The sequence below is a fragment of the Onychostruthus taczanowskii genome, unplaced genomic scaffold (genome assembly GCF_017590055.1).
Source record: "Onychostruthus taczanowskii isolate IOZ18803 unplaced genomic scaffold, ASM1759005v1 scaffold63, whole genome shotgun sequence".
Classification (NCBI taxonomy): domain Eukaryota; kingdom Metazoa; phylum Chordata; class Aves; order Passeriformes; family Passeridae; genus Onychostruthus; species Onychostruthus taczanowskii.
This window is the reverse complement of record NW_024504012.1, coordinates 1,646,576-1,670,427: the sequence shown is the minus strand read 5'-3', so window position 1 is coordinate 1,670,427 and position 23,852 is coordinate 1,646,576. Positions and strand designations below refer to the sequence as shown.

General features: G+C 39.1%; 1 protein-coding gene across 8 annotated transcripts in view; it reads right to left on the bottom strand.

Annotated features, from left to right (window-relative positions):
• Nucleotides 1–9,962: 9,962 nt before the first annotated feature.
• The window catches only part of RALGPS2 (Ral GEF with PH domain and SH3 binding motif 2), a 112,241-nt gene continuing 98,351 nt past the window's right edge, over nucleotides 9,963–23,852 (bottom strand). For 4 of the 8 annotated variants that reach the window (XM_041420025.1, XM_041420029.1, XM_041420026.1 and 1 more), the window contains 4 exons: nucleotides 23,060–23,152; nucleotides 15,928–16,033; nucleotides 14,651–14,742; nucleotides 9,963–12,863 (listed from right to left, as the gene is read on the bottom strand). In XM_041420025.1, the coding sequence (XP_041275959.1) occupies nucleotides 12,834–12,863; nucleotides 14,651–14,742; nucleotides 15,928–16,033; nucleotides 23,060–23,152 (321 nt within the window). In that variant the 3' untranslated portion in view covers nucleotides 9,963–12,833. The other 4 variants (XR_005953810.1, XR_005953812.1, XM_041420028.1 and 1 more) reach the window with 4 other exon arrangements.

Below are 23,852 nucleotides of genomic sequence, written 5' to 3'. Positions count from 1 at the left end.
GGTACTAGTGAGAATTTCCTGAATTTGTTTATGCACATCTATTATTGGGCACATTTCAGCAGAAAAGATAGACATTGCTTAAAAAAAAAGCACAACAAAATGAGAAACAGCCTTTGTGCATTGGGATGAGACACCTCTTCCTAAACCAGGCTTCCCAGCAGAAACTAACCACATTTATTCCAATATCAAGCAGCATACACTAGATCCAAGTTGACAGAAATAAAGAAGTCTTATCCTCCCACAAGTTGACTGCTATAGCAATTTTCATCTAAAGCAGCAGCAGATTACCAGGACAAACATATTCACAGGGATTTCCTTTCAAAAATCACTCTAAGACAAACATATTTTAGTGGCAGAAGGGGAGAAAAGCTCACTAGTCACACTAGCAAATACTATTTCCATTTAAAATGAAGAGCGTGGCAGCTCCAGTTTAATGGAAATTAAAGTGTGTTGGCACTGTCAACTAACTGTAAACCGCTTGAAAGCTTTGTTTAATTTTTAATTTTAAAAAATAATACAGGAACAGGACATACTGTCAATACTTTTATAGATCCAATCCCACTTTCCATGTGTGCTAATGGAACCCTTACAGTTCTCGATTCACATGACTTCAATTTGAGTTACCACAAGAAATGTGTTATGACTTAGAATCTTCAGCCTGATCTTTTAGGGAAAATTAAAAGAGCATTTTTCTGTAGCTTGTAACTAATTACACAAAGTTAATAGCACAAAATATCTGTTTTACATTCATCTTTAATATAATCTTTACTAAACTGTTCTGATTAATCTGTAATACCAACAAAGGAACCAGAGTCCAGCTTTGGAAAAATTATCAGTTAAAGTGTATTTTCAGCACAGCTGAGACCCTCATGATTTAAATCAGGATACACAAAGCCTCAGAGGTATTTGAAACCTCAGATTCTTTGATGTTCAGATATCATAATGTGAATTCTCAACTTGCAAGCTCAGATTTTGGTAGAAGGTGTAACCAAAGGAAAGTGGGCTACTCTCAGTAAGTGGCAGGTTTCAGAGTTGCACCATTTTGGCCCTGCAGTACAACTGGACTCAGTATTTTGTACTAATACATAATTTTAAAAAGAACCTTTAGAAGATCGGTTTTGTTTTGATATTTAACAGTCTGAGGCTGTTCATAAGAGCCAGAGAAGCCTTCCCATATTGCCAAGCTGTGCCTCATGGCACTGCAGACACCCAAGAGTGGCATTTCTCTCACGACCTGATTAAGCCCCACCAAAACCCCCACACTTATGGGTTTGCCCCCCACTGCTCCTTTGAGGAGCTGTAACAAAAACTTGCCCTCCTTGCTGGTGTGAAACCTATCTTTTATCTACAGCCAGGTTATACACATGTGCTCATGTGACAATATTCTCTTATTTTAGATGTTTCTTTTCCATTTCTTGCGTTCCAGGATATGCGTAAAGAGCAGCTTCGAGTTTCACAATGTGGGAATAATACATTTTTGAAATACTAGAGTGAATTAGGAAATAGATTTAAAACAGTAACATAACCTTAAAATATGAAGTGTTGTGTTTGCCTAAATTGCTCTTTTAAAGAACCATGAAAATTAAAATTCGTCTAGTTACCAACATTCAAAACAGCATAGACTTAATCCAATTTGTTATTTCCTTGCCAGCAGCATATTTTTACTGTAATCTTACTTTACTTTACTTTAATCTTACTGCCTATTACATTTTCATTGCCTATCCTTGACACTAAAGGAACAAATGCTGGCTTGATATTATCAGAGCATTCAATGTCATTATCTAACTAGAAGTGACAGGCAGAACAATATATTAAAGAACTCTTGTTTAACTAAAGGACTGGATGAGCTCAAGGTGAACCAGTCTGATGCATCCAAAAGCCTCTTTTGGAAGTTCTTGCTACATGCATGGTAGGAGGAAAAAAAAGCCCATGTTTGCTCATTTACATTCAGTGCTGAAAAAGCAGCACTTCAAGGATCAAATGGCAACACAAAGCACTGAGTTAGAGAAAATAATAAATGTATAAGCCTTGTAGGATTTGTGACCTCCTTTTACTCTTGAAAAGGATCAGAATATGGGGGTGAATTGAGAGTTTTGCATACTTTTCCTTTTAAACTTGGACCTAAATAAATAGTGTTTCCTTACTGTTTTATTTGAATAAACTATTTTACTCATATTTTCCCTGGCCACTTTTATGCAGACAGAATGGCAAGAGGAACACAGAGCTACTTCTGAGACTGGCAGGAGACTGAGCAGGAGCAGTGGGCTCAGTCATCCAAATGCATCATTAACCTGGTAGCATTACTGGTGAGCTATTGGAAACCCTTCAGCTCAGTGAGCTTTGTCTAGAGAATTGTTTTTATTTTTGATACTTTAAGCTTCTTTGAGTGCAAGAGATGGTTCTGTCTGCACAGAGCCTCACAAAATCCCTGAGGTTCCACATCCACAGACAGCCACCTACAGCCCTGGCACTACCAGGATTTAAATGATTTACCTTGCCCTGAATTTTTCTTGGGCTGACTGACTGAGACACACAGCAAAGTCACTGATGGGCTCTACCTCCACACATCATCAGTGTCAAAAGTTGTTTAAATCAGGGTAGGTGATGGGTTTTGGCTAGAAACACCAGAGCAGACCTGCTCTGACAAGTTCTTCCTTGATTATTTTATGCATTTATGACCCATTGGAAAGTGCACTGGAACACATTTACTACCTCTCTGCTGTGCTTCAGTTTCTCCATCTGTAGCACAAGGACAGGATGACATGATTTCCCTCTCTGGAAGGCACCCAGGCTGATGGATGAATCCCATGGGAAGAGCAAACATATGAACTGCTTGCTGATATTCTGAACTGGGCAGTAAGGCATCACCACATTCTTGAGGAACAGCTTCCCCTGCCCTCCTGTAACCAACAAGGTACTGAATTTTTCAGCTTTGATTTGGACAAATGGGACTGGAAGCAGAGCAGCACAACAGAGAGGATTTAAGCAAGATGCTGTTTAGTAAATATTCATTAGATACCAGAGTAGCAAGCATGGTGTATCTATGCACAGTGGCTGGGTGATAGATAACCAAAATAGCCATCTATCCTGAAAGAGTTTCCTCATTCCATTTAAGGTCTCTGAAGGAACCTCACAAATGTTCTTCAGAACCTGAAGGGAGCCCACAAAAGAGATGGAGAGAAACTATTCACAAGTGTGTGGAGTGACAGGACAAAGGAGAATGGCTTCAAACTGGCAAGGGGGCAGGGTTAGATGGGATATTGAGAGGAAATTTTTCCCTGTGAGGGTGGGGAGGCCCTGGCACAGGGTGCCCAGAGAAGCTGTGGCTGCCCCTGGATCCCTGGAAGTGTCCAAGGCCAGGCTAGACAGGGCTTGGAGCAGCCTGGGCTCCTGGAAAGTGTCCCTGCCCATGGCAGGGGGGGGAATGAGATGACCTTTAAGGTACCTTCCAACCCAAACCATTTTTGGTTCTGTGAAGTTAAATGCAAAGTTGTGTGCAAGAACCCTACGTGTCACTGATATCGCATGAACTATTTTAACTCCTAAAAGTAATAATATACAGATGCCTCTGACAAGATGTGAACCAAGATTTAACACATAGTCTGGGGTATATTTCACATTGGCTCTGTGTTGGTGTGTTCATAGCACATTCCTTCTGCTCTTTATCATCTTACAGCTTCTTTTCAAAGAAACCAAAAGATTAGCAGAAACGTTTTCACTACTGAGCCATTATCCTATTGAATGAAATTGAGAAAACGGAACTGTAAAGCTTTCAATACACAGAAGTCATTAGGGGTCAGAACTTACTTACCTGGCTAAAAGTTCACTCACTGTATGTTTACTCTTTCCTCTGGAGCCTCTGATAACAGGTGTCAAGAGACAGGGAATTAGAACAAAAGCAGCACTGGTGTAACAGCATAGAATTTAATACTGATGGAGACCTGATTACTGAGGTGAGAGTGACTCAGGTTTGGTAACTCCTATACACAGTATTTTCGATATGTAATTCTAATCAGAAGTTCATAAAATGCATACCAACATCAAATATCCCCAAATCAAGAAATTATAATAGATCATAATTAGCCCATTTTGACTGTCTTGCTTTGAATAAGTCTCAGATTCATGTTTATACTCATTAAAGAGAATCCTGCTGTTCCAGCACCTAGAACTCAGGGTTTGCATTTGCTTTTCCCAGTTCTACTGAGCTACTCACACCTCCATCAGTTTGTCTCTGAGCCACTGCTTTAGGACTGCTCCTGAATGAGGGAATGGCTCCCTCTTCTCATGAGCTGTTTCAGTATTCCAGTCACTCTGGAACATTGCAGCAGATCTGCAGAGTCAGGCAGTGAGAAACACAGGCCACAGTTTACCCTTGGCTGTCTCGTGCCATCTCCAACAAGCAATGCTTTGGTTAAAGCTTTAGCTGCTGTATTATTTGACCTTAGAACAATTCAGCTCCTTATCCCTTTTCCACAATGAAAGTGACACATTTTCCTACCTGAAAAGAAAATGAAAGAGATATTAGCACTTTGCTGCTGGCTGTGTTCTTGTATGAGATTTCTCTTTAGCTTAATAAATGGCTTGGACTTACTCTGTGTTTTGAAAAAATAAACCCCACACTTTTTTAACCTGAAAAAAATTGTTTTATTTTGCTCTTTGCAGATCTCCTTTGAGCAGGCCCTTTCCAATGTTTTAGAATTAAAACAATATAATCTTATACAGTGGAACTATTCATCAGGTGCTTGACATGCTCTATCACACTACAGACATCATAGAAAAAGCTCTTCTCTTACAGAGCAAGATAAAGACATTCAGTAAAAGCAAGTTTTGCACAGTCTCTTGTAGCACCTCAGGGAGACAAGCAGAAGGTTTTATTTTGGATCTGCATTTTGTCCTTAAGCACCAAATTGAACTAAAAATGAGAAACTGAATGAGGCAAAGATAAGTATTACCCATGTAAAGATGTATGTTTCAGTATTAATGCTCAATTAAAGCAAAAACCTAATAAAACTAAGAAAAATATTACTCACAAGTTAGAAGCATGGATTCAATCTTCTGTATTCAATTTATTTGTTGACATAAAAACCATAACCCTGCTCTGTTCTGTCAAAGCATGTAGGCTATGCCAAAACAGTATCATCTGTTTACATCTGGCTGTCTTCTGCTCACATTTTTGTTACCTAACATTCTCACTTACAAAAACTAATACTAAAAAAAGGGGGAAAAGATCATCTTCTTCCAGCTGGGTTATTTCATTCATCTGTGGTCTGGTTTCTCTGTTTTTCCCACAGATGTGAATCCCTCCCCCAGCACTGTGGTTTCTTCCCATGCAAAAGAAAAAAAGGCAAACTGAAGATGAAATTACAAAACCAAGGCAATTTCAATTCTTTCAAATCTTAAGAGTTTCACAAAGAATATTCCCTTGGTGGATTCAGCATACACACCTGGGGAAAGAGAGCAGAAGTATATCCAGAATGAAAATCATTCCAGCTGGGAAGCAAGGAAGGGATCAGGTGCCTTTCCCCCACCTCTCTTCTCACTCTGTGGATTTGGAGGCCACCTCCAAATGTAAACAGCAGCCCGAGAGGCAAGAACATAAGGAAAGGGGCAAAAGGAGTCCTTGACATGCTCCTTGACTTGGAAAAAAGATAAAATTAAAAAATACACCAAAGACTCTCACTGCAGCCACTTCTATCAGGCTCTGCAGAACTGCTACAGCCTTCCAGTATCTAAAGGCAAGGAAGAACCAGCCTGACAAAGTCAAAGATGAAGACAGAGCCTGACTTGGAATCTTTGCTGTGGACAGAGAGGCAGTCCAAACGGGGAAGGAGAAAGTCTTTTCCAAGAAGGATCCAAACAAAAAACTGCTTTACTCTGTGTCTCCCACCTTGCAGAGTGTGGAGTCAGCTTTTGAGTTAATAAAGCAGCTTATCTGAAAATGTTTGCTATGAAATGAACATCTTTCAAAAGGGGGAGAGGCGAGGAGAGGAGAGGAGAGGAGAGGAGAGGAGAGGAGAGGAGAGGAGAGGAGAGGAGAGGAGAGAGGTCACCAGCTCATTAATTTTGTGTTTCTTTTCACACTATTGAGCACAAAGCATTTCTCAAACTCAGTAATCTGGAAATAAGGAGAGGGTTAAAAAAATCTACTTTATTCCTTCTCTCTTTGTAAATACATTTGAAATGAATGTTTCCATTAAGGAGAAAAGGTGAAGGAGCCCAAGGCTCATATTCTGACAAGCAGTTCACAGCCTGACCCCACAGCATTTCCCCCAGGGCTGTATGATCAGTAAGGCTTCACAGCATTACAAAGGCACAGAGAGTAAGGAAGCAACACCAAACAAAGAGCTAAGGAAATACAAGGCTTTGCATGCTATTCATTCATTCTTCATTTTCAATTTATCTTCCATGTAGTTGCTCCTCAAGAGCCAATCTGCCTGATGACTGCTTTCAGTGAGTTTAAATTTACCACAGCTTTAAGTATAGAAACAACAGAAAAAAAAAATCAGATAAACTACCAAGGAGAGAAAAACCACATCATTTAACAGAACAATCTCTGAGACCAGACATACATCTCTTCAATGGACTGTACTTCCCTGCTAGTCTTTAGATTTCTTTTGCACCAGTGGACAATGGTATCTTTACATGCTTCATTTCAAAGGTTCATTGAAAAATGCCACTAAAATTCCAGCTGATCTCAGCACCATTCCAAAGACAGACAAATTCCACGTTGCAAAACCTAGCTGGAGTTTGGATGCAGTTTTTTAAATGAGAAATTAAAACTCCAGACACAGACCATGTTTTAAATCATTTATTTCAGTAGGAAAGATTTTTGAAACCTGTTCTTAAATTCAGTTAAACTAGCTTATGCAAACACACAATTTTCACACACACACACAGAACAAAGTATTAAAAAAGGTGAAGGAAGAGGCTCGAGGACAGCCAAACTGCACATCACTCACAGAGATCATAGTGCAATCCCTCCATCCCTGGAATGCCTCACACCAGCAGGGAACATTAAAAATGGCTTGTGTTTACTGCATGACACCTTGATCCCCCTTCCAGTGATGGTTGGTCCTTACAGGATTATTATAAAACACATCTATGTTTCCTCGTGCTTTTCCCACTCCAGTTCAGTAGTTTTTGAATGGATACACTCCTGCACACAAGGAGCCATAAGTGCCAGTAAACCAGGCACCCCAGAATCCTTTATTTCAACGTTGAATTGATTTATACTGCTTGTCTGCTTTGCAGTTTCAGCTGTGAACAGCTTTGGAATGGTAAGAAATTACTTCAGCAAACACACATGAAGGCCAGAACCCACCCAAATCAAGAGAAATAATAAAAATCAAACACACAAAGGAAACAGAGTATTTATGGTGGTTTTAGTCACTCAAGAGCAAGACCAGGCCTCCAGCCAGAACTGTGCCATGATCTTCAGGAACTTGCATTTCATTACATTTTATACACCTTCTTTTCCTTAGCAACTCAGTAACTTGGAGAAAACTTGTCAGCTCAGCTCTGCAACAGCCAGAGCTACACCAAGTAATTTGTATTTTCTCTTCTGACCTTTCTGCTCTCTTTGAGTGTTCTTAGAAAGAGTAAGATTAATTTTCAAATTAGCCTTCCAACATCTGAATTTATAAAAAAGACTACAGTAAAACTGCTGTGTTTTTATAAGGATGAATACCAGGAAAACAAATATTTACTTGCTTAAGAACAACACATTCTTTCTTTCACTTCCCCTTCCAAAGCTTCTAAAGCCTTTGCTGCTAAAACAGTCTCTAGCAGTTGTTTCAGTGAAGGACAGTGCTCCCTACACAGTGGTGGCACTAGAAATACAACACACAAAACTGAGCTTTTGGGATATTAATACTAAGATTTAGCCAAGCCTCCTCTTTCTCCAAACAGTTTTTCCCTGTGGTGTTTATAAGAAAAAGCTTGCAAGAGAAATTGTCACCTAAGAATGCTCCTCAGTGTTTACATCAAAGTGGGACAGACAAAAGCAAGCTCCTTTCTAATAATGTGAGCTCCTGAGCTCATGTGGTCTAGACCATGACTTTGACTATGCTCTTCATTTCTCCCCCTCACTAAATCTACTCAAGAGACATACTAAAATAAAAATAAGTTAATTTTTAAGAGGTCTGAGCTACTTCTGATAAAAAACTGAAAAAGCCCAAACTACCAAGCTCTGTATTTTTTCCTAAAAAGAGGCTATTCAAATACAGAAATAATGCTAAAGCAACTCAAGCCACAGCTATTTTACACTGACCAAAACAAGTGACTGCTGCAGAAATGCAGTGGCTGTCAGGAATGTCACCCTTTGGAACATGGAGGACACAGCCTGTAAGTCTGCCATGGTGGGACTCACCACTGAAATAAAGGAATTGGTCTTCAGGGTCATAATAAGGCACTGACAGAAGTCCTGCTCCAGTCCAAGCACTCACCCTCTTCATGCATTACAAACCAGAGTGGTGGTTTTAAAAAGAAGGGATAACCTCTAGCAAAGAATTCCATGTCCACTCGTACAGATCCTTTTGATGGCAACTTTCCCAAGCCAAACCACCTTATGAACAAGCTGTTTTTAGAGAAAAAATTAAAGGAAAAGGCTAATATTAAAGAATAATAACAAAACTTTCACAGCTGTTTCCTTGTAGGATGAACAGACAATTCACTGGTGTGGTTTAGTACCAGTCTTGGGGTTTTGATGCTGCAGCAGGCAGCACTAAGAGCTGGCCATGAATAAGGCTGGAACTACAAGTTTTGGTGAGTTAGGATACCAAAAAATTGTAAAGGACAAGTATTGAAGAAAAAGGCCACTGACAGAGCCAGAAGAAAAAGCATCCTGTGTTTTTTACCTTCATTTGGACAAGATTTGTTAATCAACACCGTAAGATCAACTTGCCTTTTGTCAAAAGAGACCTCTGCTTCTCATGTGCCCCAGCAGCACAAAAACCTGCAACTGCTTCTGCTGGGAGAGAGAGATTTGCTGTCACCATGTGTTATGTCTGATACCAATAGAGGAGGACTGGTGTTGAAAATACAGAAATGCAAATACAGGAGGCTGATGTTGCAAGAAGCATTAAATTTGATTAATTTATTCCTAGTGAGGAGTAGATAACTAATAAAACCCTGCTATGTTTTTTATGGTTCCTTTTGTTTCCAATATGTTTTCCAATGTGCATGCTTCTCTAAACATGATTTTAAAGCAGGGTGCTAAAACTCATTCATTAAGTATTTAGGTGACTCATTTAGTATTTGTAGTTTTAATGCCTATAATGTGCACCTAAATACTTAACGAATCATAACAGCTTGAGTAATACTCCTCTGGCATAAAACAGACATCTAAAAATGAGAAAGTGTCTGAGCTATGTTTATTCAAATTACCAAAATGTTTTAACAATAAAAGTTATAAAAACTATTTGCTTTAAAGGGCACTGGAATAGAAATTAGGTTTGAAAACCTAGCCAAAAGTAGCAGAGATTAATTAGATAAAAGTTAACACTAAGCAGTGCAGTGTTACATATTTTTAATGCAATGCACCAATTTCATAAACCAGATATTTCCTGTTGCTTAATCTTTCCCAAAACTTTTAGTTTAGCTAAAAGGCTGGTTATCAGTCAGCAGATAATTAATATGATATTTGAAGTCTTGCTAGAAGAACTACTCTAAAAAATTTTTGCTCAAATGCAACCAAAACAAGGAATTGCAAGGGGCATCTTTAGCTTCAAAATCAAAACATTAAGGGATAAAGTGACAAATATTAGCTGAAGTGATTCAGCACTTATTAACAAGATAAACAATTAGAGCAAGACATTAGAAGAGAAAATCAAAGAGAAACTGCCAACTGTCTGAAGCAGTCTGGATGGCAGCCTTACCTGAATACCATGAGCTCGCTGCTCTCCTTGTTTCCTCAGCAATACTTTCAGTTATTTAACTTTTTTAACTCCTTTTTTTAAAAAAACAAGAGCATTAATACATTCTTTACAGTGTGTCATTTAACTTGTCTGAGTCTTTCCACAGCTTAGCTGAGGCAGCTTTCCCTGGGGGAACAAACCCAGCAGCTCTTTCTGAGCACCATTTTTCTCAGGCTCTAGAAATGTCAGTGTTTGTGTTGCCCTCCAGGACTACGTGGCCATAAACAAAGGGAAAGTACTGAACTACTCAGTGTGACAAGTGCCAAAAATACTTCCTGTGTTGTCATTACTCACTCCAGTTATTCTGGCTACACATTTAAAGAAACTCCTCCCACAATATTCAATCTCTCCCACAAAAACCCAGCAGATGTGAGGGCAGTAAACAAGGAAGAGTAGGAGGTGCAAGGACAATGAAAGCTGGTAACAGCAATTCATTAAAGGATGATTTGTGAATTCTTTTCTCCACCATCCTCCTACCATAAAAACCTAACTCAAAACAGCTGAAAAAATGCAAAAATCCAGTAATAAATGACATGTCCTGACCTGGCTCTGTCCTTAGCAAAGCTGAGGCTGTCAGGCTGTGGCTCCCAGTTGCATGTTTCTTTTCACTAACAAAAGAACAGACACAGTTATGCTGCAATGAACCTAGAATAGCTTATTTAAAAATTCAAAATCCACAGGCTATTATCCACAATGCTTAAAAAAAAGAACACAAATTGTTAAAAAAAAACCAAACAAACACTTAAATCATTGAAGAAACACACATTAGGTAAGTTTAGAACAGAAAAAAAACCAAACTCAAGTTGTGCAAAGTCTACTAAAGTAACACTGCTGGCTGTCAGGATGTTGTCTTTACTATAGACCCAAAGTGGGTAAACCTGGCAGATGTGTGAATTGCAGAGGGATTCAGCACAAGAAACCCCTTCCCAAAATTCTTGACTTCAGAACAGACTATTCAGTCCCCATACACAAAACAGCAACAAAAGATCAGCAAGGGGAGCCAAATTCCCAAAGTCCTTGTGGTGTAATTCCAACAGAAGCATCCTTCTACTGTTTTTCTTTCTACCAAGAGCCAATTCAGAACAATTCTTGGAAACATAAACCACCCTATTACCCTTTACTTCACCAAGTGCTTGGGGTTTTTGTGTTTTGTTTTGTTTACTGTGAGACTGGATTATCCTTATTTTTGCTGGCCAGAAATCAAAAATTAATCATTTCCATTACACGATTAATTTGACTCTGGAAAAAAAACCCCACAAATGTGAATTGACAGGCTTCTACTCAGATGCAATAAACAAACTATACATTTTCAAAATAACAACTACTAGTAGAAACCTTTATTAGATAGTCAGAGAACTCTGAAACAGACTGGTAGGTAGCTTGTTTCTGTTTAAAAAGGAGAATTCATGGTGGAATCTGCAAGCATATTTACGGTCACTAAACCACAATGTCAATGGAACAGTTACTACTTTTTCACAGACTTCAAAGTTCCAATATCAGAGTCATAGTTTGGACAATGTTTCCTTGCTTTACAAAGATCATATTTTTGAAGATTAAAGAAAGACCAATCATTCAGGAAACTAGGTGACGTCAAGGAAACCCCAATAAAGCAAGAATCAAAGTCTTAAGCATCAAACACACACAAAAAGCACAGCTCCCTTTTTACAACCATTATGTTTTTCTCTGTGAGTAATTTCAGTGACCAAGAATGATTCCTGTCAAGGATGGAATTTTGATGGCCCCACACCTTTTCTCTCCTTAGGTTATCCTACCTTCTAATAAATTAGTTAATTGCCTGAAGATCAAAAGAGCTTCTGTATGTAAGGGCTTCTTTAGGCCATGTTATCAACACCACACAACGTCAACTACTTCGACTGAGACAGATACTAAAATCAATTATTGCCAAATGAGAACATGAAAGCTTGAAATTGTGCCTCTATCTTTTTAAAATGTCCATCTGAAGTGATATTATGAAACACCACACACTAATCAGTGGTCCCTAACTGATAATTAGCAGATACCCAAAGTCAAACATCTCAGTGAGCTGTACCCAGGTGTTGGTGTTTTGTCATTCAGCCTTTCTGTGCAGGAGAGCCACAGGCATAGAAACACATGGGATGAAAACACTCAGTTCTGACCCAACAGTGCTTTCAGTTTTGTCTCGTACACACACCCCCCCCGACTGCCCAAAACTCGTGGTTTTAACCAGAAATTAGGGCTAAACGTACCAAAGTGATTTTTGGCTCAGCCTCTGTGCCACTCTCGGAGTCTGGCTCCCATACAGGACCAAGGTTTGCAAGCTCAGTGCTGCTCTGAACTTGCACTTGTGTTACATTTCTTACAGGTCTGAGAGAAATAACACTGCTCCAGGCCGTGTGCCTGGGACAAGCTTCCCTCCAGGACTCCTGGGATGGCCTAAACAACATCTCCAGAACATGTAGTACCTTTTACCTGGTTCATACACAGCTTTTGATACAACTCTTAAATACCAGTTTACCTGTTTTCTTAAGAATGCCTAAAAAGGTGAGTTATTTTCAAAATTAGTATAAAGTTAAAAGAAACTCAAAACTAGCTACAATCTATTTAACTCAAGCACAGCACCGCCAGAAGTTTCACACACACTATTTGGTGTTTCATGTTGTTTTTCCTTTCACTCTTTAAGGCAGTGGTTTCCACAGGTCAGTTCTCAGAACATAATGAAGCATGGTCCATGGCAATTCATGTTGCAACTCCATTTTTAATTTGGGAGACTCCACTCCCCAACCTTTAGTGGTTTTGTTCAGGGCTCCAGAGTTCAGAGATCGAGTTGACAGGTTCTGTTGTGGCACAGAATACAGCTGGCACATTTTTCATTAGGACCTTGTTTCTCAATTATGAGATGGCTCAAATTGTCCTTTTTTATTGTTTTGAATTTGCCTGTTATTCAAAGGTCATCAAGTTGGCAGGAACCTGAAAAAAAAATATAAATGATAGAAGAATTTACTTCAGGTAACAGCTACTTGCATTCAACTGTTTCACAGACTAGTGAACCTTGCTGAAGTGCACTCACTCTGTCTTCAAAAAAAGGGAGATAGAATGCAACTATCATCCAGCAGGAAAAATACACTTAGAGCTGCAGAAACCCCAGGTATAATAAAAATATTAAACTGCTGTGAGGCTTATAATTTTCTTATAATTTTCTTTTATGGTGTAGAACTTGCTAGTTTTGATGAAATTTAAGACTTAAGTTGTCATCAAAACAACCTTAACATGATAAATCTCAGCTCTGCTAGACAAGGAGAACCCTCTCACCTGAGCCCCAGCTAGAAAATTCTTCACAGATCAGTGATTGATGTAGTCTTTTTCAGATTAATTTTAAAAACATGAGACATAAACACTTGTTTGGGTTTTCCCCATAGCAAACCCAAATGTCTGTTGCAGATATCACTCCCATTCATGAAGATTAAAGCTAATGTTTGCAATGTATTAGTTTATATCCCCATTTTCTCTCCATCAGGAATCTGTCTGACACCAACATCTCTCTTTTAGTCAGGTTATTAAAGAGCCACCACATTCCTAACAACTGTCAATAAACAGTCAGTTTGGTCAGATATGAATCAAGAATTTCTGCTCTGCGTTTAGCATTTACCTGTAGATGCAAGAATGCTCAACTGGGCTAAAGCTGCCATTAAAATCACAAATAGTATCTATTAAAATAGTTCTTACTATTATTCAACTATTACTATTAAACAGCTAGGTGTTTATATTCCATTGAAAACACATGTAAACACCCAGTTTTTCTAAGGCAGTTCCACTGTTAACAGTAATAAACAGTATTGCCAACCCTTACTGAACTAGAACTGTCTTTAGAGGACAGTTTCTCACCACTTACTTGCAAACTCTTTGCCACTATTTGCTACTATCCCCACTTTCTCCAGCCAGGAACACAATTTCTCTCTTTTGCACTGTCTCAAATACCTTCACAGGAACTTCTGCAACCCTCCTTGCTTCTTAAGATCTCTCTGAGGCAGAATTGAATATTAAAGCACAGAAGGATCAGGAAAAGCCTTTTTGTTTCCCCTTGAAATTCAGTAGGATTTCTGATCTGGGAACTCCATAAACAAATGTGCAAAGGAAGAGTTCAGGGAGACAAAGTAACTGAAAAAGGATTTTGCTTATGAAAAAGGTCAGTAAGAATTTATATGAGAACTGCATTTAATAGGGGTTGGAGTCTTATCTTCCTTTTTGATTAATTAAAAATGCTACTTTTGCTTTCAAAGACAGGAAAATGTACCAAGGGCTAAACTATTTTCTGTACATTTTAGGAATACAAAATACATACATAGCAGAAAATATGTATGCCCATGGCCTGAAAAAAGGCACTTCAGGAGAGTTATCTGGAATTGATACTGAATGCAGCAGTTTACAGCTTTTTATATAATTGTGCAATAACCTTCTTCAAACGGGCAAGACAAAAATACTGCACTCAGATATTTTAGAGCATTCCTTGCCTTTCCCCAATTGCTTTCAATTAGTCTCAAGGTAGCCCCAAAATTTTCTTCATTACTTCAGAAGCTCTGAGGCCTTGCTTGCAAAGGGTCAAACAGAAAAGCCAAGGCAGATCCACCAGCATGTGAAAGGGGTGGAGAGGCTGCTCAGGGAGCACACAGAGCCCTCAGTGACAGCTGGGTCAGCTCGAAGATCCATCAGCTCTGAGCTCCTAAAACCTCATTCCTTTTTCCCTGCCTTGCTCTCACCTGTTGTCTGTTGCTTTGGCAGGCAGCACTCAGGTGTTTAAACCAGAGCATTGCATTCATTCTGTTTCCAGCTTGAAATTTATATGAATTTCCTAAGAAAGACAAAAAAAAAAAAAAAAAGAACTGATGAAGCAACATAAAGAGTGCTCCTTTTTAAACACTTAAATTCTACTCATATTCAAGTACCTCTAAATTGAAATATTATGAGAAGATTTACTAATAGATGGTCCATATAACTTTACACCTTGTCTGGAATTGCTTGACCTGTTGAAGAGAAGTTTCAGCTTGCCTCTTCCTTTCCAGCATTCTAGATTTCAACTAATGCCTGTGTCAACTAGGAAAGAACAAAATATCCTTCAAAACAAAAGTGGTTTTGTTCACTGCCATTACTGCAATTGGTTTACAATATCATGATTTTTTAACAAAGTGCAAGGTATCACTGAAATGCACCTTGGAAAGCTACATTTTAAAATATTTTCAAATCACTCCTAAATGTATTGATACATTTCAGACCAGTATTTTCAGTGGCTGGAGTTACACAGTGCTTGTTTGGGTTCAGGAAGGTCACGTGTTACAAAAACATTTCAGATTGCTGTTGCAGAATTTAAGCTGACAAGCACTCACAATTTATACTTCATATCAGTGGTGCTAGGAGAGATGTTTGGAAATAAAACGTACTAAGACTTGAAGCAGACAAAGCAATAAATAACTTTAAGCTCCTTTATCAGAGCTTCTAATAATGTTCTTTCTGCACAATTTGAAGTGTTATGGAAAACTAACATTTTCTTCAGAGTTTCAGCTGAAAGCAGGCACTGTGTTGGAGTAATGGACATCCACAGGCTTCTTCACATAACAGTCAAGATCTCTGAGGGGCTTTTCCTGGTAATAGCACCACATTTGAACACATGGTTTGGGTTTTGGTTTTCAGTTGGAGAGAAGGGACTGCTCAAGCAGCTAGTCTCAGCTGAATCTTTTTTTAAAATTGTTATTTAGATTTCACGCATGTGAAAATGCCTCAAAGTGTTCTAAACATATTTTAAAAGAATACAGATGAATACTTCCAATTCAAGTCACATCTGGGGTTGCTAAGAGTTTGGAGAGTTCTTACAACTCAAGGAAGACTGTAAAGATTCTCCGTGGGTTGTTGCTCCCATGGCATTCTAAAGGTGATGTGCTGGAGAGCAGCTGAAACTGGAAGGATGTCACCTTTCACCTGCTGGTTTAGTTGCTGACAAATGACCTCAGCAAAGAAAACGTATATTCTGTGCACTGCTTACCCTTCTCAGAATCAGTCAATAAGAAGAGATCTGGATGCTCAGGGTCATCTGCCATCATCACCATCCAGCCCACCACTGAGACACTCTTACTGGGCGTGGATTTGAACTGGAAACACAAGCAGGGATGAAAATGGAATTAAAACAAGAGGCCAGATCTGCCCAGAACAAGTACCCAGCAGGACAGTTCCTCCCAGTGGCACTGTTAAACATGGGGTAACTTCAAATGAAGCAGAGCACTTCACACGATTAAGAAAATTAACAAAGGTTATATGAAATTAGTGCAAACAGAACTTAAGACAATATATTCAAAACAAATTAAAATGAATATCACAATCTGCAAAAGCTAGTTAGACATATAATATGCACTGCATGATCACAGCAGCATTCCTCACCACATTAGTTCACATTTGAATGCATAGTTCTAAAGTATACTAATAAATGCAAAACTATTCCCTCCACTGTTCACAAATAGAATTGAACTTGCCTGTGCTGTAACTATTCACAGTTAGCATGCAGTAATTATTATAACACTCTGTAATTACCCATAGCATGAGTCCTGGGGACAAGATAACACAACTGTGTAATTAAATATGATGACCTGATGAATTAAATGAATCAAGTGAGGATGTAAATTCAATCAACAAGTGCCCAGAAATGGGCAGTCATGCTCATTTATCAACAAGATGTTCAAAATGATGGTGTTCTCCTGTTCCAGGTGGTATTCACAGATTGACAGGCTCTACTCACCAGTTCCAGGCTCTACTCACCTATTCAATCCAACTTATCTCCAAACCATAAGCTTCCTTTCTCCCTGACCTTGTTTTTACCTTTTAGCAGACCCACCCAATTCACTTCTCCTTGCTCGCTCAGGCAGTCCCATCCATGCCTCAGCTCCTAATTAATTCAGTTTCTCTCATGTCTTTGGCTGCCAGGTCTCCTCTTCCTATGTTCTTGGGACCAAAAGAGACTCTTCCATCAATCCCTGCACTCTCACTCTCTGCAGTGCTTTACCCAACTTCTCTGCCCACAAAGTCCAATTCTGGTGTATGCTCATCCTCATCAGATGCATCCTCCTCCTATCCTGTGAATCCCCATTCCAACCTTTTTATTAACACATCAATTTTGATCTCTCTTTAATTGCATTATTAGAAACAATAAAACATCCTTGAGATTGTTTTGGCTTGAAGTCATTAAAATTAATCTGTAATTCTAAAATACTTTTATTCTTCATGATAATGTGTCATGCCAACTCACCACATAATGCCACAAGGCAGTTGCACAACATTAAGCAACAAGTTACTTTTGTTTATTTTAGAACTATTGCTTTAGTATTACAATCCTGGAACTCTGGTTCAGCCAAGGAAAGAGCCACTGGTAATAAGTTTGAAGGTAACGTGAGCAAAGTAAGAGTTTATAAGATGCTCTGTGCATGGGAATACAGTTGCTTTATAAATAAAATCCTACAGCAAGTCTAGTGTCAGTTATTCTAATCTATGCCACAGATGAACTGAAGGCCTGGAAGGTCACAGAATCACCACAAAATCACAGAATGTTTTGGGTTGGAAGGGACATTAAGGATTATCTCATTCAATCCCTCTGCCACAGACAGGGACACCTTCCTCTAGACCAGGTTACTCCAAGCCCCACTGAGTCTGGCCTTGGGATGGGGCAGCCACAGCTGCCCTGGGTAACCTGTGCCAGGGCTTTACCACCCTCACAGGGAGGGATTTCTCTCTAATATCCCATTTAACCCTGTGAAGCCATTGTCTAGGTAAGTTTATCTGTCTGGGACTTGCACAGCTGGCTGCATTTTAAACCCTAGTTTACAATCCATTAGAACTTGGAATGAACAAATGTTAGACCAGTAGTTGAAAGAAAAAGTATTTAAACCAAGTTCAAAATAGTTTAAGAGTCCAGGCTCTTTGTATACACACACTAAAGTTAAGTAACTCTCAGAGGTGGATAGATGTGGCAAAGCCTCAGAAGAGGAGGAGGTAAATTATAAAGCTCTATCAGATAAGATGTCATTATAGTGAGGGCTGTAACTCCTTCTCAAACAGAAACTGAAATTTCTTTGAGGAGGCAGTAAAAGTAATATCAGTCTGAAGTGAAAATTAAGGCATTTTATCTGAAAGAATGAAAGACAAGGAAAGGGAATAAAGTTAAGGAGACAGCTCATGAGTTCTTTAAAAAAAGGCAAGTGTATATAAAGGATTTATTATGGACTCGCTGACAACACTGCAAAAGTCTGATGACACAACTTAACAGAGACCTGCAAAATGCAAACTTCCAAGTAGCCCTAAAGCATTAATAGGTCTCTTTCACAGAGGTGGAAATTTGAGTCACAAAGCAGTTTTAATGGATTATAGATCAAAATGTACCTTTTGAACTACACTTATTTCTAGAGCTTCATAGAAACAACACAGTGGGCTTTGCTATCTTAGTTGCTTATCCCAACAGGTATCCAGTATGTGACACTGCCATGCAATCCAAACTGCTAGAGCTCCTTGCCTCTTCTTTTCACTCAAAACCATCAGTTAATCATGGTGCTCCTCCATAAAATGAAAAGCTCCACACAAGGGAAGTGTTTCCTGCCAGCATCAATCCATCACTGCTAGAAACACATGTCAGCCTTCCATCCCTGTGCTCAGCTGGATTTGTATTCCATGTTTACACAGTCCCCAGGGCAGCTCATTCTCTGCTGATGCACAGAGCCTTGCTAACAGCAAGTCTGCTTTGTTAACATGAAGGGAATGAAAGCTTCATTGTAATTTAATGTTCCTGGTTCCTATTTGCTTTTTGTAATATAGGCCACTGGAATGACTCTTATTATACACATGGAAAACTGCACAGCTCTGGCACTAGGCTTCACATAATTGATTTTTGCTGTTGTTGTTGTTCTGAGCTCAAAAGTAAATCTTCGAATCAAAAAATCTGAATTAATATGTGGACAGACTTTTCACTCCAACATTTTGGCAACCAACAAATCTCCTCCTCCACATCTCCTGTTGAGATTCTACAGATTTGTAATATTCAAATAATTTTCTCGGTGGCTGAACATCCTTCCCAGGATGACAGCATTCTTCCTCAGGGTATTTCAGTGCAAGTGCCTGAGCCACAAGTACCAAGTTGGCTACCCTACAAGTAAATCAATCTAATTTTGATTATAGCATGCAATGGAAGGCTTACAACTAACCAGGGTTTGTGTTCAAGCATGAAGCACAAAAAGTCTCTGTTGCTTTCCGAGCACCTACAAACACAGAAAAATCTCTCATGCATGCTATGTTGTCACAGGAATTGGCAAGGCTCTCAGTCCAATCACTATAAACAGTTATTTTACAGGTGTATTCACATTTTTCAAAGTGCTTATTTTAAGTCTAAGTTCAAGTGGTTATTCTTACTGTTGCCCTTTTCTAAATGTGCACAAGTGCTACAGTTTTTCACAGAGGTTTCTCTGTGAGTTCCATTTCAGCATACAAGATAAAACCATTGTCCACACATTCCTCCCCGATTGTGCTGTACTACATTTCTGGGCTCTCAAGTTCACATGCTTATTTATAGACAATTCTCCATTACTGCAGTAATAACAGAAACCTGTTCACTACTTAAACTCAATGCTGATTTTATGCTGATCCTCTAAGGAGATGCAGCACACAATACTGGATGCACTCCTTGGCCTTTGACCATAGGCAGGAGAAGAGCTGGCTTGTCTGTGTCTGAAAGGGAGGGGATTTCTTGCCCCTTTTGCTGAAATTACTCTGGGATTTTTATGAGGTAATTTTCCAAAGAGGCTGGCTATTATAAGCCTGGAAGAGCTTTGAGTGTCGATGCATTCCAAGCTGCCTGGAGCAATTGCAGCAGCAGAATGGTCAAAAGCATGCCTGTAATCAAGACACGTTTACCATGAGAGCTCCAGCCAGGAAACTTTATATAGCAGACTGAGTCTTTTGTTGCCAGCGTTCCTTTCCATGTCACAGAGGGCTTGAGAAAGGAAGCAGAAAAGACAGATGTTTAAATGGCTCCAGAAGATGCTTGGAATATTTTGCTGAGGTAAATCTCCAATGTATCAATCTTTGAAAAAGAGACCTGCTTCAAAGTAGATGGCATCATCCTTTTTATCTGGGAAATAAAAAAACCCAAAGCCTAAATCTAACCTTGGATCTCTTCATTTTGCAGAGTGAACCTCTTGGGAATATCACTGGACAGTATTTGGAGCATTTACTCATGCTCTAGCTATCTAGGGATGATTGACCATCTGCAGTTCATTCTCTCCTGATTAACTTTTCCTGAAAATGCAACCAAACGTGAACTGAAGCATGACCCTTGACAAGCCATCTCCACAGACTCCAGAACCAAAGATGAGGCTCTGCACAATAACTCTGTAGTGAAAGGGATGGAAACCTAAGCCTTCAATAGCCAGGCTGGAAGTACAACACAGGCAGAGCAGCTGAACAAGTTACTGACCATCTATTATTAGCCTGTTTAATGAACTGGAATCCATCAACCAATCCCTCTATCTCAACAGCAGTTACCAGGTTTCCTACCCTAATTTCAACATAAAGGTCCTGCTCTGTGTTATAACAACCTCTGAAGCAGAGGTTTGCTGTGACTACACGCTGCAAATTATTTGTTTAAATAAAAGACAACCCAAACTGTAGAAAATAGTTATCACAATTGATAAACCTCAACTGCACCTGGGAAACCAAATCAGAGACTGAGCTCCACAACAGGCTTGGCATCCACAAACAGAACAGAGCCTGTCTGCTGCCCTAAAAAGCTGAAAGCAAGACATGAGCTGTGTACAGCCAAATCCAAGGCTGTGCTGGACAGTTCAGCCCAACTTCATAGAGCCAACTATTAAAAAGAAATTAATGTTCTTCAGCAGTCATTGCTTTAACTACCACTCCTCTTCCTCCTTTTCCTGGCAATTGCCTTGCTCAAACTTCTCTCAGTATCTGCAAGCCACGAGGCTGGTAGTCTCCTGATGGGAAATCCTGCAAGCATCCTGGACTCCAACACCTCCTCACCTCTCTCTGCAAACTTCCTCAGTGATTTGCTGGAACAAGAAATCACTTTTTTTTTTCCCCTTGGACAAAGAAACACGAACACACAAGCATGTGAGACAAATTTTGGCTTCTTAAGCCTCTGTTCACCAGCAGTTCAGATGCTGTAGGTGTCACAGCATATCAGTGACTTGGGGAATATCAGAAGTCAATTCAAGAGGTTTAGAAAATAATCTCTGAAAGAGCATTGTAAATGGATGTGACTGTATTTCCAGACAAGTAAAGGCTTTTGCAGGAACAGAGACTCAGAAGGATCAGGTACCAGACTGTTTACCTTTTTCCTTCATTTACTTTTGCTAAAGAAAGGGCAAGACTATTTAAACTACTGAAATTGTTATTCTGAAGGAAACATGTAAACAATGCAAACTTAACATACTTAATTTCCAGTCAATATAATTCCTTGCTAAGCAATTTTTTTTCAAATTCTCTAAACCTGCATGCTATTTAGATTGTTTAAAAATGCTAACACAGAACAGTGAAAAAGCTTCTGAATGAATAGATACAAGTCTGGTAAAGTCCTCCATAATTTTGTAAAGAACAGTGAACCAGGGAGACTCACAAATACACATTCTATTCATAAAAGAAAACAAAGTGCAATTTTGGCACAAAGCCTGGAGGAATCACAGCAGTAACAGGAACACAAAGTCTGACATTACCACAAAAATTTCTTTTCCGTTTCTCAGTGTTTCCAGAAAAAATAGGCAACTAGCTGTGAGTGACATAATGCCAGCACAAGATCTTTCCTGGTTCCTTTTTTTTTTTTTTTTTTTTAATACTTTGCATTTCTAGTCATAATAGCTTACAAGTCTGCTCTTTCCTTTTAATGAGGTGGAATCCTTCCCTAAAGTTTTCACTGAAGCCAGAAACAAATGCATCCAAACACACACTTCTCCCAAGACACCCAGAAGACAGAAGGATTGGCTAACGAACCATTGGCTAGACAAATTAAGTAGGATCAGTTTCAATACTACCTAAGCAAAGCTAGTAGGGGTGGATGGCCAAGAAACCACATAAATAGTTCTGAAAGTAATTAGTATTAGAATACTGTTTCCTAATGAACTTCCAATAAAAAGTGGGAAATAATATCTTAGATTAAGAGAACTTTATACACAAACTTTCCACACAGCAACTTCAAATATCCAGGAGTCTGCAAACCAGAAATGTTAAGCTTCAAATCTCCACCCTTTGCACATAAAAATGTTAGGATAAGAAAACAGCATTTTGTACCAAAGTCCCCTTTACAAGGATTCCAAAAGCACCACTCAGCTTGCAAAATTCCATAAGCTCTATGCAAAGCAAGTGTTCTACATGAAAGTTGTCATAAATTAACCTGAAACACCTACCAAGACAACCAAGTAATGATTCTGAGTAATGAGTGAACTCAGATTCAAGTATCTCAAATTTTACCTAGTTTCTTAAGAGAATCATTACAATTAACTAGGGACATCAAACAGGAACAATACACATCTTAACATTCATACAGAAAATCCTCTTGCTCCTTCCCCACATAAGCAAAACATTTTAGCTTCTTTCCGATCAAGTTGCAGCAAATAAAAGGAACCCCAGCATCATCTGACATTGCAGCTCTCTGCTGAGCAGATGAAGTGTTTGGTACTCCTTTGCAGTTAATGGCTTACAGGATTATACAGAAAAATCAAATGGTCTAATTTTACCACATAGATTAGTACATGTTTAATTGTTGTGTCTTTTGACTGCTCAATTTTTCCTCATCAGTGCTGGTTTGGATTTCAAACGTGACAAACTGCTGCAAGACTGAAATCATCCAAAGACAGAGCTTTGAAAATGGACAGACCAATGACAGAGTTCCTTTCCTAAAAGACCAGCAAAGTCAGAGACACATGGCAGATGCAAAGCAGATGTTCTTGGTGTAGCAAACAAATGTAAATGATATTTCCCTGGAGTATATCCATATGAGGTGACCGACTGACTGGGAGACAGGATAGTGCTGACTAGAAATCAGGCAAGGCATGAACTACTCTCAGTGTTTACATCAGGAAATCACATTTTAGTTTTGGCAGGTGATACTGGAATATGCCTGGTTTACATACATGTTTTCTCTCTGTAGCCTTCAGGGATTTTGCAGCGTAGTAGAAGAGATGGGTTCCACACAGTGCTACCCAGTATTTTGTCCAAGATGCTACCTGGAGAGAAAAACAAACCCAAAAGTAAAATGGATAAGTGAAATGCTTCATAACAATGAGCTGTGAAAGAGGAAACATCATCCTGCAAGAACATGAGAGCACTGACTGTCCAGCCAAGCATCAGCCATGTTTCCAAAGCTGCTGTTTGTTACTCATGCAGGCCTATGAATGCATGAAAACTCCAGAAAGCAGAAAGAACATGTGCCTTTCCTCTCTAATCTGAGATTCTGCATCTTGCTCTATACTTCCTGCAATCCCTACAGAGCACTTTGTGGAGTCAGAGTACATCTGTCCCTTTCCTTTTCCATCTTAGGTGCTGCCATAAGGTATCCCACATCATCCTGAATATGTATTTTGATTTATAATTTATCATCAAGTATTTGCAATGCAAATGCTAAGGGTTATCATCTACTGATAGATTGCTGGTATTTACCAATTGTTAAGGAAGACAAAACATGATTCTCTCCATTTTAAAGTCATCAGTAATTGTAGAAAATTTTATGCAGCATCCTCTTCTCTTCTACTTCCTGGATTATGTGTAGAGCATTACAAACTGAATAAATGCACCAAACAGAAGAATCAAAACTCTGGCAATGACACTAAATCTTAATCAGCAAGGCAGAGGAGATCTCAGACACTTGAACCAGTTGCCCAATGGCCATTCTACTGTGTTTATAACTGGGCAAAGGAAGAAAGTGAG